This window comes from Symphodus melops (genome assembly GCF_947650265.1).
Source record: "Symphodus melops genome assembly, chromosome: 3".
NCBI classification, from domain to species: domain Eukaryota; kingdom Metazoa; phylum Chordata; class Actinopteri; order Labriformes; family Labridae; genus Symphodus; species Symphodus melops.
The window spans coordinates 20,463,756-20,479,087 of NC_136693.1; the positions used below are offsets into that span (position 1 = coordinate 20,463,756).

Genomic DNA, 15,332 nt, shown 5'->3' on the forward strand with positions numbered 1-15,332 from the left:
CCTGTACATAGGGGACAGGCCCATGGGACCTTTACACACTTATAGGATATGATGGTAGGGCAGCTGCATGACTTTCATTTCTGTCTCATCAGCACAGAAGTTCTTATACACTTTGTATAAAAAGAAACGATGACGATAAGAAGCCATGTGCAATGGTCTGAAACATGAAATGGTAAAGGATGATAAAATGTGTGTCATTCCATCCTCACTAGAAGCAAAGCTGTTCACTGACCTAAACTTTGCTGCGATGCATTGTGGCTAAATGCTCAAGAATGTGAAACCACTTTTGTTCAATCATTGCAAAAGTCCAACGTGAGCACTAAAGTGGAACAACTGGAGCCAAGTTGTCTTGAACTTATTTGCATTCGTATGTAAATATAATGATTTAGGTTTTTGGAAAGAATCAGGTATTTTGTGTAATATCTTTTTCACAATGATTTGTGGCGAAGATGCATTAGGCGAAGTGGAAAACATCTGTTCTCGAGGGAGGGGCGAGCTGGGCCAACCTGTATTGTACCAAACATACACCATCGAAGTGACTCTGCTCGTGCTCAGCATTACTGCCTCCGGATTGCCCCACAGGACTTGTGCTACTTCACACTGACAACCACTTTGGAGCCATCAACAGATAAACCTGAGCACATGTCATGACAGGTGTCTCTGTTACACATACAGAGTACATGCAAGCACACACGAGCACACACAATGCTGACAGACAGACAGACGCACTCACACACTAATATACATACACACAAAAAACAGCATGCACTTTACATGCTTAATATATGATATTAATACATAATACATAAATCTACCCATTAATACATAAACAGTAGTTTCACCACTGGACAGACATGTTCCTCAATTAACAAAAACTACCAGGGGGAAATTATTTAATGGTCGATTTGCTCTGCTATTAAAAATAACTGTAACAAGAATCAAGCACAATGTTCAAGACGTGTTACAAAAAAAAAAACCTTACAAGGCTGAGACAAAGATTTTTTAAGAGCAGTTGTCAATAGAGCAACTTTCAGGATGTATCGTTGGATGTAAAGATAATTCTGCATCAAAGATTAGCCGACCAACCTTCCAGCTGGTGAAGTAGCATCTTACATGCTGTGAATTCTCATTTAGAAAGAGAAATGTTTGAAAATGATGATGGCTGACTGGACACGTTTAATCTAAATCATGCAACATAGAGAGGTATGTCAGCTGACACTTGTTCTTGAAGGTTAAAATAAAAACTAAAGGCTTTGATCTAAAAACAAAACCTGAGACTTTGTGTTTTTCCAACTCACTGTTTGTTTCAAAATCTGGTTTTTTTGGGTCATAACTGATATATTCTGTGTACTGGAAAGAAAACCTTTGATGAACTACATTCACATTTATAAAACCAATAAATGTAATCACACCAGTCCAGAGTTGTCACCTTAACCACAAACGGGAGAATGAAATAGTTTGACTTGACTTTTATGTAAAGCAGAACAGGCCTCTTCTCATTCATGAAACTACTGCATCTCTCTGAACAAAGACGATAAATGTCTTATTTAACAATATGGAAAATTAACAAGCCGCAATATTCAGCCATTTAGAGTTTTATGTGTATTCTTATTTTTATTGTTATTATTGATTCAAGTGTTATTGTATTGTTTCTCCTCTCTCTGTCTCAGTAAACAGTGGAGGTTGTGTGCAATCATCTACACAACATAACCTGAATAACTCCAGTCATGTTAGCTCTGTGCTGGCATTAATCAGAGCCTGGCGTATTAATGAGAGCGCGGCAGCTAGCTAATTACACCCATAGATTCTGCAGCAGCCCATTAAATATACAAATGACAGAATTAAAGAGCCCAGCCTCTTCTGATTAATCTTTAAATGGGGAAAAACTAATGATGTCTGTGCAAACTTTCCCTTCACACATTTCTCCCCCTCTCCTCTCAACGTCAATGCCTGGCAATCAATCATATTAATTAAGGAAAAATAATTTGTATCATTTAACATTTCCCTCTTTCCTGCTCAGTTGCTGGCGTGGTGCTGTGGTTAAGTACTGTATTAGACGTGTTTGGATATTATCCAAGTCTATTTGTTCCTGCATACATTTTTTTGTCCATGTTTTAAACTTTGTGATGTGTTATCCCTTTTTATTTACTGTGGGTTGTAGAAGTACATCTGGTTTCATTATAAGCAGGACATCCTCTTCCTTCCAATCCGCCTATGTTAAACTCAAATACTACAGAATGACTAATGAGGAGAGAAGACTTGAGCCAGTCTCCATTTAAATAGATGACTTGAAGAAATGTATTTAAGTCTTAACCTTGACTGAAAGATGGACAAGGGGACAAGGAAGTCACATTATAGGGTTTGAGTTAAAGGGCCTTTAAAGATAAGACAAATGGACTAACATGCATTTATGGAAACAAGCACTTAGAGGGTATTCATATCACAGCATGATTACAAATGGTTATAATCCTGTTTTATCTAAAGTAAGATTCCGAGTGCTAAATATTGACCCTATGTGCTCCAAATGCATTCAGCATTAAGAAGCATCATTCATCACAAATGGGCAAAAACAACCACTTCTATCACAATAACTGCATATGGGAAACAACCTATTGGGCCACAAATAATTTTCATAAAGTGGCCATAAAATGACAGGTGAAAGGTCAAATGGCATTTTATTCTGAGGCAAAATCTTAACAATGATTTAAAATGTTGGCCTTGTGCACAGATGTGCCCTTATTGACATGGCCAGGTAACGAGAAAGCCTTCAATAAGAGTCTGCATGAACCATTCCTGCAGACAACTCATTATTAATATCCTTAAATGGTGCTTAATGTGGATAAAAGGAAATGATGAGCTGCATTTTCCATCACAGAAACATGAAAGCTACCAATGACAAACGTACGGTTTCTTAAGACGCAGACCAACCTTATGTAAAACAATATATAACTATCAGTAAATGTTTTCTACATTCAAATCAAATAGTTATACAAAGACTAAACATTTCGGAGCAGTTGTCATTGTCGGAGTTACTATGTTTCCACAAGACATCAACGATTGACGAGTCTCTCCTCTGTGATCAATTGACTCTCGAGGGGGCATTACACTGCATTACATTCATAATCCAATTTGGCTTTGATTTGTTCTCTGTTCCATGCGCTTCGATGGGAATAATTGTCTGTAGATGATGCTATTAGTATTGATGGTTGTAAAGGGCGATGGTTTGAGGACTGCCGACACATTCAGGGTCCACAATAGATCCGATCTGAAAGTGATTGTCTGATCCATTACCCTTTATGAAGGAGGAGAGTGGGGAGTTAAGAGGCATCCCCTCAAAAGCAAAAGTCATCATCTATTTGTTTACAGTATTCCAAAAAATCTATTTACCTTTGTGCTCAAGGACCACGGATAAAAGGAAATCATTATTTGTTGATTTGGGATAATAAACAGTGAACAGAGAGAAACACGAACAAGAAGTGAGGACCTTTAAAAAATAAAATACGAATTCAATGGAAGACAAACACGAGCATTTCTTTATATTGAACTTTTTTCCTGATTTTTGATGAGAGAGCAAAACATATTCTTAACTTTCATCTACACAAGAATAAATGGAATTTAAAAAACAGTCTGGGATTAAGAGGAGGTTAGAAGTGTAACAAAAAATACATCTATTTGACCTGTGGTCCCTTTAAATACAACAAGAAAAGTGCTGTTATGTCTGCGTGCTCTGTTTCAGCCACGCCCTCTTTCTCCTTCACATTCAGACGACACACCACCTCCGACTCAGCACCGAAGTGACTACACGAACATTCACTCATGTTTATACTTACACACCAAATAACTTTATGAAATATTGTTTGCAATTGCTGTAATGAAGTATACGATTGCTGATCTATAAATATGTTGACTGACAGAATTAAAGTCAGAGTCTGAATTTAAAAAAAAAAAAACTTTGATGAAACAAAGCATGTTTCACCTCTGAGGAAAGTCACCAATTAGTCATTATTAATGAAGTGTTCTTTAACAGACACATTATTTTAGGGTTATTATTGTGATTAAAAATAGATTACTTTTAATCTTTTAGAGTGACTTATCTTTCCAAATAATTTACTTTTATTCGTTTTAAATGTGTGTGACCATCAAAAAAAAACATTTTTAATGAACCTCTCTGCTGTATAGTGAAGAATTACATTTATGTGTGTGTTTGGATGAAAAGACACAATAAAACAGAAAGAGGAAGTCGAGCTGAAAACACAAAGAGGTGGGAACACTTCTGTTCCTTGTTTGTCTGCCTGTTTCTTACCCAACGCAATCTTGCAGTGTTCTTCCTTTCCCTCCGATCTAAAAGGCCTCTCTAACATCAAACGTAGACTCGACCGTTTTGGTCAGTGTTTGGACATTAAGGTACAATTTGTGCTGTTATAAGCTTCTGATATTTCACGCGTTAATTGGGTTTTTAGGATAAACAAGATTATGTGACCAAAACAAAGAGCTTTGTTGACTCAATCGTAGCTAATCCAACCCCCCCCCATCCTATCCTATCCTTCTTTATGCATCCTATCCCATCTCCCCCATCCTATTTCAAGCCCAGCGCAGTTTAGCAGATGGCTGTTCCGTCATGAGCCCGGGTCTGCTGAAGATTTCTGCCTGTTAAAAGGAAGTTTTTTCTTGCCACGCTATGACGGATTAAGCTGGGCTCTTGTAATATAGCCATAAGTAAGGTCCTTTACCTGCTTTTGTAAACATAACGATGAGCAAGGTCTTGTTACCTGCTCTTTTGTTAATGTTAACAGACAAACAGTAAGGTCCTTTACCTGCTCTTGTAAAGTGTCTCGAGATAACGCCTGTTATGAATTGACGCAATACAAATAAAGATTGATTGATTGATAATCCTGGTCACTAGGATTGCAAAGTTGAACCTTTATCAGCTTAAAGTCAGGATTTTTTTTATCACTTTTATTCAAAAGTATTTTTCTCACTGGTTCATTGATTCAGAACGTTTGTTTGTATGTTCAACATTTAAACGTTATGTGAGCGAGGTTGGTGCACGACAGTGAAGCGATCTCAAGTGGCATCGATGAGCTTTGCTCACGCAAATCCCGCTGATTAGTATCAGCAGTCATTAATTATGAGCGTCAGACTGGGTGATGTTCCAGATGAAGCAGAACATGTTTGGCTGTGCAGCTCAACCCTCTAATGATGCTGGTAAACAGAAAGATAATTGTCCTTTAAGATGACTGGGGAAGTCATTCTAAAGACCTGTCAAACGAAGACAGAGACGCTGCAGAGTTATCACTGAACAACGTCAAAATGTACCAGCATGAAGATGTATGTGTGACCAAACTCGGGTGTAATGCTAAGAAGAAAAAAAGGCAGAAAGACATGTGGAGCAGTTTGTTACTCCTACACAAACATCCCTAAGAACTTGGACCCCTATACTCACCTGTGAAGTCCGTGTTGACAGGAAGTGTGTCATTGGGAAACTGGAAGTAACCATTTCCTGCAAATCTGGTTCCTCTGACAACCTGAGCTCCTGGGTCAGAGAGCGAGACATCTGTCCTCTCCACCTGAATCAAGAAATATGTCAAAGTAAAACATCAACACATATGAGCAGTTCAGATGTAACAATGACACAACCTAGATGTGCATAAATACTATCACAAAGAACATTGAAACAGAACCCTGGTCACTTATTGCACATTGCACAAGTTTCACTTTTCTTATAATCTTGTTTTATACTCTATTTTATTTAACTTTGTACTTTTTGCACATTTAGGTTTATTAATGTAAATATTATTTATCTTTTTTACCTTGTTTTATTTTATTTACCGTACCTTTTTTATCTACATTGCACCGTGGGGAGGGGGGAAACGTAATTTCGATTTCACTGTATGTCTGACATATTTTGGAATTGACAATAAAGAACCTTGAACCTTGAAGACTTATCTAAGGTTTTAAAAACAGAAACCATCAATTGTGGTCAATTCCACCGAATGTTCTGATACTCTGTAAAGATCATTGATTAAATAAAATGAAAAAAGAGTTTTGGTAAATTGTCCTGAGTTAAATGAAGAGACAGTCCACACAGGATGATCATATCATCTGTGATGAAGCTGTCAATAGTATCTCATGAAGAAACGATAGCCTTTAACAGTCTCATTCATGCCCAGGTTGCAATGACGGTCACATTTTTCAATGATGTCATCCAGCTTCCATGCATCACCTGCTACATTGCACATTAGCGTTGAGTAGCTCAATACTGCCCCCTTACTGTTTCCGTTTTCTGTCAGGCAAATTTACAATATCGTATTTCACCATTTCACAGATGACACTAAGATGTACCTCACATTCTAACGCAACAAAACATCGTTATCTAAACCCCTGCATCTAAAGCATTTTAACTAACAGTAATAGACGCATAAATAGTATTGATCGCTCCATCAAACTTCTGCCCAGTCTCTCAGCCACTTGTCCAATCAAATCATACTTTGTCCAAAGAATTCTTAGAATATGTATGCTCAGAAACTTGACTGACAGATTCATGCAGTTATGAATCTCCACAAACCTTTTTTTTTTATATACATTCATTCAATAACCTCTACTAACTTTAGACCATGGCGTGTAAGCTTTTTCCCACTTCCGATTAATACGTTCAGAAAATTAATGTCAGCTGTTCAAAAGTTCATTTTTAAATCAATGCAAAGATGCATGCAATGAAGGTGCTCACATGCTGAAGCTAAGCAGGTACTATATGATGTTTTGACCTTTAGCAATAAATAAAGTACAGTAAAGACTGAAGGAAATGTCTTTACTGAAAACCCGAGGTATAAAATGTTTGTTTTGATAGGATGATGAATGAAGGAAAAGGAGTCCCAAGATCTCACAATTCATTGAAAGTGGGACTTGAATATTAAAATGAAAATAGAGGCAATCTGCATTCCTCTTAAAACCCCAAATGTCAGCAAATGGCTAAAACAGTGGCTGATTCACCTTTCTATTGACCTATACAGCATGCATACACAGTCAAAACAATGCCAAGTGGCATATGCTTTATGCAAGCTAATATGTATACAGACCTGATAGAGTGGCTGGGGTCCATTGAGTTGGGTCGGAGGTTCCCAGTCAATCTGAATTGTAGTTTCGTTTACAGGTTGTAACCGAGGGGGAGGCAGTCCTTTTGGAGCTAAGGAGAGAGAGAGAGAAAAAGAAAATCAGATTTTCTTAACATGTAGATTTATGAGCCGACTTTTACTTTAACATTCATTCAATGTATGTAATAAGAACACATGGTAAGCTGCTAAGCATTGCTTACCTTAGCAATGTAAAACATTTAACAGCCCAAAAACATCCAATTTTAAATGAAAAGGATTGATGATTGTTCGTTTCTATAGCACACTTTCTCACAACTGCTGTATGTCTAGACTGGACACACGTCCCATTAAATTTAACAGAGGGTCAATTTAATTTTCCTTCCTTCACTTTAGATGTTAAATTAAATGTCCCTTTGAAACATACTGGGTGCTACGAGAGCAGCTGCATGCTGTATCATAAATAAATCAACCAGAGACTAGCTGATATGGTGAGAGGAGATATGTAAGAATGAAACGTATGGAGTGATGGACTGGCGTAGAGATTGGAAAGTTGTGTATGCATTAAGTGTCATTCCATCGTTGTGTCTCTGTGTGTGAGTGTGTGTGTTTCAGTAATGGTCTAAATGGTCTGTGGAAGGAGTAAATTAGCTCTCAGTGACACGCACATGGACCATCTCTAGTGTGAGTTCTAATAGAGCTCTTAAAAGGGTAGTGGACAGCTTGTCTTAGGCGGCTCATCTTGGCACATCAAACCATAAATTACTGCCAATCGATAGCTTACCAGTCTATTGAAATTGAGCTATGGTGACATTTAGAACATTGACTGTGCCACACACTCACACACACATTTTGTTTTAAACAGTGGATTATTGTTTGATGTAAAAAGGTCTAAACGTATTTTTTGTGTGTTCATATCTGGAGGAAATGTTCATAAAGTGTGGCATAAATCTAAGTTAATCTATAGAAATATGAAAAAAAGTCTGGTCTTTGCTTATAGTCGGCAGAGGGAAATGGGAACCAATAAGTAAGGTCCTTTACCTGCTTTTGTAAACATAAAGATGAGCATGGTCTTGTTACCTGATCTTTTGTTAATGTTAACAGACAAACAGTAAGGTCCTTGACCTCTTTTTTGTAAAGTGTCTGGAGATAACAGCTGTTATGAATTGATGCTACACAAATAAAGATTGATTGATTGATTTCTGCCCGTACATCCTGTAGTGTGAACCCTGCTGAATATCTGAAACCTGTCTGTCCATGAGGTAACAAAGGCTTTGAGCTTTGATCAAACTGGACTGACGACAGTGATCAAGAGTCTCCTTGGATGACGTCTGATTGTGAAACTGCAATGTTTCTTCGGGCCTGATTTACTAAGATCTCAATTAAAGAGTACTAAATTGTGGGCTCAATGAAAAAGTTTGCACGTTTGGCTTGTTGCCTCTCTTTTCTTCCCTCCCTGCTTTGAATGAATTGTCATACATTGTGCAGGAGGTGTGAGTCCTCTCTGGCACTGGTGTTCAGTGTGTGTGCCACTCGTGCCATCGTTGCGCACCAGAAGCTGGTCAGCGCTGCGTCTGATCGGACATAAATGCCATGGCAACAGGTACTGAAGTTGGGGTTACAAGCATGATGAGCCCCCCATTCAAGCGTCCCACAGCGCAGCAGCAGGGGAGGGGGCTGTAGAGTGAAGAGACGAGCGCGCTCTGGAGCGCACCAGAGACACGCAACCCGAGAAAAGGAAATGCCCATTTTAAAATGTAATGTTGGCGAAAAGAGCAAAATAGGACGACATAATGTCAATGTTGAAATTCTTTAGAATGCAGACGCTGTGAATGTTCAGTTACAGTTCAATCATGGTGTTTCTTTTAAACAATTATTGAAGCAAGATAAAAAAAAAAGAAATGCATTCCATTTATTTTTCTGTCATTTAAACATGTTAACACGTCTTTTATTGTGCCAATGTCTCCTCCTAACTGCAGCCTGCAGTGCGTAACACTGGGGCTCCTGGATTCCTTTCAAAGGTGTTAAATTTAGACACCGCCAAACTCACCCCAATTTTTACCTGGCTTGGTAAATCACATTTCGTGTACTAACTTAACTTCTTTACATTTTCTCCTCCCAGTATTTTGCACGCTGAGGCAGAAACACATTATGTTGCATATTCATTAAGGCAAACATACTATTTGGACAATACGAGTTGTTTTGCTCATATGAAAGATGCAATCCTCACTGCACGCTGTTAGTAGATCAGATAGCACCTTTTTTGCTGGTGGTATCACGTTTGCACACATTTTAATACAAGCAAACGTTTAGTAAATCTGGCCCTAAGTATATTACATTAACAATTATTATATTGTTACTGTAACTGATTCAGCCACTGTATCTGACAGACTGACTGTCACAAAGGCTTTCACTTGACATCTGTTGCCATCTTCATTGAAGTAACGTTTGTTTTCAAGTTGCTAACGACTCATTCATGTCATTAGTGTAGTGAAAATGCACATTTGTCCAAATCAGATTTACCTGCAGGCTGGATAATAATGCTGTTTTTTTTATTTTGTTTGCGATACCTTAGACAAAGACATGACTATTGTTCTTTGCACTAAATAGAAAACTGATTTAGATATGAATGTGAAAGCATAAGGCCTAACTAGCTTTCAACATGTGCAGCACTAATATGCGAAGTTGGTGGAACATCTGTCATTAACTGTTCTCCAACACCATTTATACAGGCTACTATATAACATGGCACTGTATTGAATCAGCATTATACACTATGGACAGGTAGCATATTCTTTTACCCAGGCAAACATGTTATAAACTTTAACAGACATCTGCTGCTATCGTGCTGCTATGATAGAAACACATTAAGCTCATACACCAATATGTTTCTTGCTGTTTAAGTCAGATTTAAATAATAAAAAGTCTATTCTAGCCAGTGTGCCTGCTCCGGCTTTGGCACACTTCGGAAGGGTTTCCTTTGGCACGGTGCACTTCATGCACAAAAAAGCATGTGTGGTACACAACTCTTTATTATGGAGAAATCCAGAGTTGTATGGCTGTAACATGCGTCTCTTTTATCTTCTAATTTATTCATGGCTCTATCTGCTTAAAGTGACTCAAAGTCAGTGAAGTAGCTGTCTTCCTCTCTCTGTTAGCTCTGTTTTAATGTTTTTATGTCTGTAAAGCATGAATTGAATTGCCTTGTGTCTGAACAGTGCTATATAAATGCAAGAAGTAATCATGCTCAGGAAGTCCTGATGCAGGGTGCCAATCATGCTCGAGTACGGCATGGTACAGATTACCAGTGTGACCACGCCCTGAATAAAACATCAGTGCTGTTCTTTGGTCAAAATATAACATGAATCAAACACGTGAGGAGGTTTGTGACCCTGCTCTCTCAGAACGCTCTGTTTTGCCGTGTGTGTCTCTTTAAATGTAATTATCATCCAGCACAAGGTTTTCTGGGACTTTCCACTTTTTCTTTAATCGACATGTTTTCCATGACTGGGAAATTGGCCAACTGTTTTCCTGGTTTTCCAGGAACTAAGGAACTCTGTAAATATTTGTGGATGTGTTTATGCTCTTATGAAACAGCTTTTATCCCTGATGATCAGGAGGATCACAACTCATGGCATCAGGTATTCATTTATTGTATCTGACTGTTAAATGTGCTGAACAATGTGACACATTCGGTTTGACGAAAGCCTCTTGCCTTATCACAAGTTATTTAGCACACATACGTGCGCGCACACACAAGGTTAACAGTCCACCAGAAAGGTTAATTTTAGCTGCCGACATGGTAATGAAACAGCTAAATCATGGGCCAGCTCCCAGGAGCAATTGTGCATGTGTGTGTGTTTTCTGTTTTTACAGCGACTGACATGTCTTAACAGGCTCTTAGCGTACAGTTACACCACACACACGCCACTTATTGACATGGCGATCCCTTGCCATGCATATTTCTCTCCTCAAGAAGGGCCTCAGGCCAATTATGCGTAAATCAATAAAGTTCCTGTTCTGTTGAGTGGTGTTACAGTGTGAGTGTGTATGCGTGTATGTCTCTCTGTGTGTATGTCTTGTAGAACAAGCCTTTATGGATGTAGGATACATAAAACATCACCATCAGGCCCTGATTAGCCACTCACTTTACGTCGTGATCGATAACTTTGAGAAAAGACACACACACTGAAACAATTGCAAATGCATCCACACACATCTTCCCACGTGTCGTTACTTCTGTCTCAGCGTGCACGCTAATGTTTAGTCATGTGCTTTGGTGTAACTCCAGTGGTTTCACAGATGCTGTCTGCTCACTTACAGCAGATGGTGGCTGGCTCTAATGGCCCGGCCTTATGTGTGGTAGATTCATCAATGCAACAGTACCACGCCTAAGTACACCTTACCAGGAGTGCAACCGCATGGAGGGTAATTTTCTCCACAGAGTTTTATACCGGACATATCTCAATGATCATTTTATTTCTGTGAGAAAGAATTTCAAGAGCAAATTTAAACGAACATTTGGACAGTTTTCTAGAAGTCCTCCATTATTTTATTTAGCCTCATTTGAACAAACTTTTTTTGTAAGTATTCACCTGATAAAAATATCTCACTCCTCACCTCCCTCATTGTGCAAGATGAGCACATTGGTAGAACATCTGGACTGTTACTGTGCGTTTAATGTAACACAAAATATGTATCTGCTATTTTGTAATCCCGTCACTCTCTTTGGTAAAGATACAAGCCAAATATGTCCACAGACAGGATGGGTTCAGTGCGTAGGCAGGCAGATAAGATTATCATTTTATTTTGATAAGAAAATATTATAACGAGTACAAAAAAGGAGAACGGCTCAGTTTAAGCTCTGAAAGTATTTTCAAATATACATTTTGTGTGAATTCTAAAGAAGAGAGCAGCATGAGGTGCAGAGCCAACAGAGAAGCTCAATACCCAATGGAGTGGCACATGCTTCACGAAAGACAAAAAAAAAAAAAAAAATCTGCCAAACAGCATATGCCATTATCATTTCTTATAGTTGAAACAAGGGACATCTTTGGCATTGGATTAAACGAAATGGTGGCAACAGATGTGGCTGTTAAAAATACATTCAAAAAGTCAACTGGGTACAATAAGCCATATTGTATTGTACTGTATTACAGTCAAGAGAAGATTCTGGAATCACTTGAAATAAACATTGTCGCTGTGTCAACAGATGCAGCCATTAAAAATACATTTAAAAAGTCCACCAATTACAATATGAAGTATCATTCATCACAATAAACACCAAGAAGGACTTTTTTGAGATTCATCTGAAATAAATATATTTACTATGTCAACAGATGTAGCTGTTAAGAGTTTGTTCAAAAGCTTACATCCTGAGCATGCATTTATAGAAGAAAGGTTGTTGTTTTTTCACTTCCTCTCAGTGCACCCATTGTCTATTCATCGAAAAAGATAAAAAAATAAAAATAAAAACCACACAGGAAAATAAACATAAAACAAGCAGCAAGAGTAAAGACCACGAGTGAACAGATGGACTCGTGTTTTGAAGGGTCAAGTTTGTGTGTGTGTGTGTGTGTGTGTGTGTGTGTGTGTGCGTGCATTTGTATTATGTATAAAGCAGAGTGATTCACGCTCATCTGCTGCTATGTGCTATTTGTGTTTCACTGAAAGTGAAAGTGAAAGCTGGAATAAGAAATGATTGAGTAAAAAATGAGAGATCGAACGAGACAGATGCAGGGAAACTGTTACGGGAAAAATCTGGCTGTTATCCTGCACTGATCAATTAGTGTCTATATTATGTCTATTTCTGAGTTATTAAACACAGCTAATTCTTTCTACTTCCTCAATGGTTATTAATCCAAAAGATGGAGAGGGACGGAGGAGAGAGAGAGAGAACTGTGTGTGAGTGTGATTCATGGCCAGCAGGAAGTGAGTGTAACGCCACATTTTTCTCCTTGTAATTAAAAGTAAATTGTTTTTACTGCCGAGCATCATGAATATCCCCTCTGGTTAACACAGTGCTGTCGCCACTTGAGAACCCAGTGACTGACTATGTGTGTTTGGATGCGTGTGTTCATTTGTCAATGGGTAGTGTTGCAGTTGTCATGAGGAGAATATAAAACACTGTCAAGATTCAATACATCATGCAGCGTGGGGCTATCCACCTATCTACCTATAAACATATACAGTACAACACTCAGAATATGTGTTTGAATATTTTTCTATGGTCGGCATCTTAGGGCCATCTTTTGACAGTGTAAAGCAGGTTGTCTGAAGTATGTGGTGCAATGTGATTTAGGGTGTTTGGTATTTACACTGCACACAATCTGCAGAGTCAGAAGTTAGCACTGAAGTTATATTCTGCTGAATTATTAATATTTTAAACTTATTTTCTCAGCTGAAATCTGTGGCTACATTCTCTAATGGACACAGGACAGTCAGTATTAATATCAGTGGGCTATATTGTTAGTCTTACACATAGTTGTTGATAGGATTTATTAGCAGGTGGTCAAAGGCACCTGTTTCTGCCTCCTCGAACACATCAGCTTTTCACATGACCACACCTCATTTTAAAACAAACACGCCCCTGTGTGTTAAGAGGAGCAGAAGTTCAGTTTCGTTGTGAACAACGTTAGCGATGGGTGTTAAAATGACAACAGCGTCAGGACAAAGATTTAAAAAAATTTGCATGCAAATATGCATTGTTAAGTGTAGTGGGCTGGTAGTATCACAATGTCATATTTGTTTTCTTGAAGTTTGTGTATTTATTGGATTTACCTGCTGGTAGGGTCCGTCCTGAGCTGGGAAGACTGCTAATGCAACCAATCTTTGTGCAGAGCGTAACCGTGAAGTTGTACACATGGTAAGGCTTCAGTCCTTCCACGACATAAACAGGTGGAGAGGATGGCCCCGCCTTATGTAGGACCTGAAAATGATACACGACGAGGGAGCCTCTCGTTAGAATTAAAAGTCTGCTTAACTTCAACGAGGGTGAAGAAAGGAAAAAAGAAGTGAAACCAACCTGAGCAATTTCACTTTGTATACACATTTTTACCATGAAGTATCTCTACTTATGCTTCACCTTTAACAGTGCAATGGATGAGACAATCTGAAGACATTAAATAAATAAAATCTGTGGATATTAGTGCTTTGATTAAAGAGCGATTGATAAACTGAGGCAAATCAAGCTACATCTGTTCCTATCCTGTCAGGCTGCACGTGTCTTACCTGACTAATAAGCGGGGGAGCAAAGGGATTGCTGCTCTGTTCAGTGATGAAGTTGACCCTATATTCTGTGACCTGTCCTCGGGCGATGATCCCTCGACCCTCAGCAGAACTCCATGTAACATTGAGAGCGGTGGGGGATAGTGCAGACACTTCTGGAGGAGCCATAAACTCTGGTTCTACAAACATACATAAACACACACTCCGATATATCAGATAATTAGACCGGATAGTACAATGAATTTATGTTTTCTATTTGAGGAGCTGAATAAATAGAGCCCAAAAAGATGCATTTTAAAGTCAATCCTGGCCATCTGCTAAATTCTGAAGTGTAATGTTTACGGCTTTTATTCTAAACCTTCGACACACATCATTTGAAAATAACAGACACATTCTGACACAAAGACACACATTAGAAATGAAGACTAAGTGGATATATTCTGGACCAAATGGATTTAAGTATTCTGTAATTTTATGGTTGTGAGAGCCACTATTACACGACAGATTAGAGAGACGGATCCTTTTCTTCTACTGTTGATGACATCTAGCTGTGAAATACGCTGTGAAATGTGATTCATGGGCGACACAACCACAGTCATATTCTGTCTTTCCAACACAGCACATGTACGCGCACAAACACCGACACACTCGCCACGTTTAAAATGGTGTTATCATATGCTTGTTATCCAGACACATAGCTTAGAGTGATGTTGGAGGCAACCGTTTAGTCTTAATGAGCCATATCATCTATTTGAAATTCAAATACCTTAATGAGTTTCCCCTCCCCCACACACAGTTTTCTGCTCCCTCCTTCCTTTCTCTGCACTCCTTTTGACAAACACTTAGTTTCTTCAATTTGATACAATTTAAACATTTAAGCATCCATCAGTAAAGTTCTCTGGTGAGCACATTTTAACCAAATCACCACTCTTTTGATGAACTGATCGTTAATGAGGCCCTTACATTATTATTTTTTTTTTTTGTGCCCATTATTTTGTGCTTCATTCCTCTGCTTGA

The 15,332-nt window shown here is 38.5% G+C and overlaps 1 protein-coding gene across 1 annotated transcript in view; it reads right to left on the minus strand.

Annotated features, from left to right (window-relative positions):
- The window catches only part of ush2a (Usher syndrome 2A (autosomal recessive, mild)), a gene marked incomplete at its 3' end in the record, with an annotated part of 185,649 nt that overhangs the window by 117,742 nt on the left and 52,575 nt on the right, over positions 1-15,332 (minus strand). Inside the window, exons 27-30 of the mRNA XM_079339442.1 lie at positions 14,319-14,494; positions 13,869-14,016; positions 7,077-7,183; positions 5,444-5,567 (exon numbers count right to left, since the gene is read on the minus strand). Coding sequence (XP_079195568.1) covers positions 5,444-5,567; positions 7,077-7,183; positions 13,869-14,016; positions 14,319-14,494 — 555 coding nt within the window. The remainder of the gene's footprint in view (positions 1-5,443; positions 5,568-7,076; positions 7,184-13,868; positions 14,017-14,318; positions 14,495-15,332) is intronic.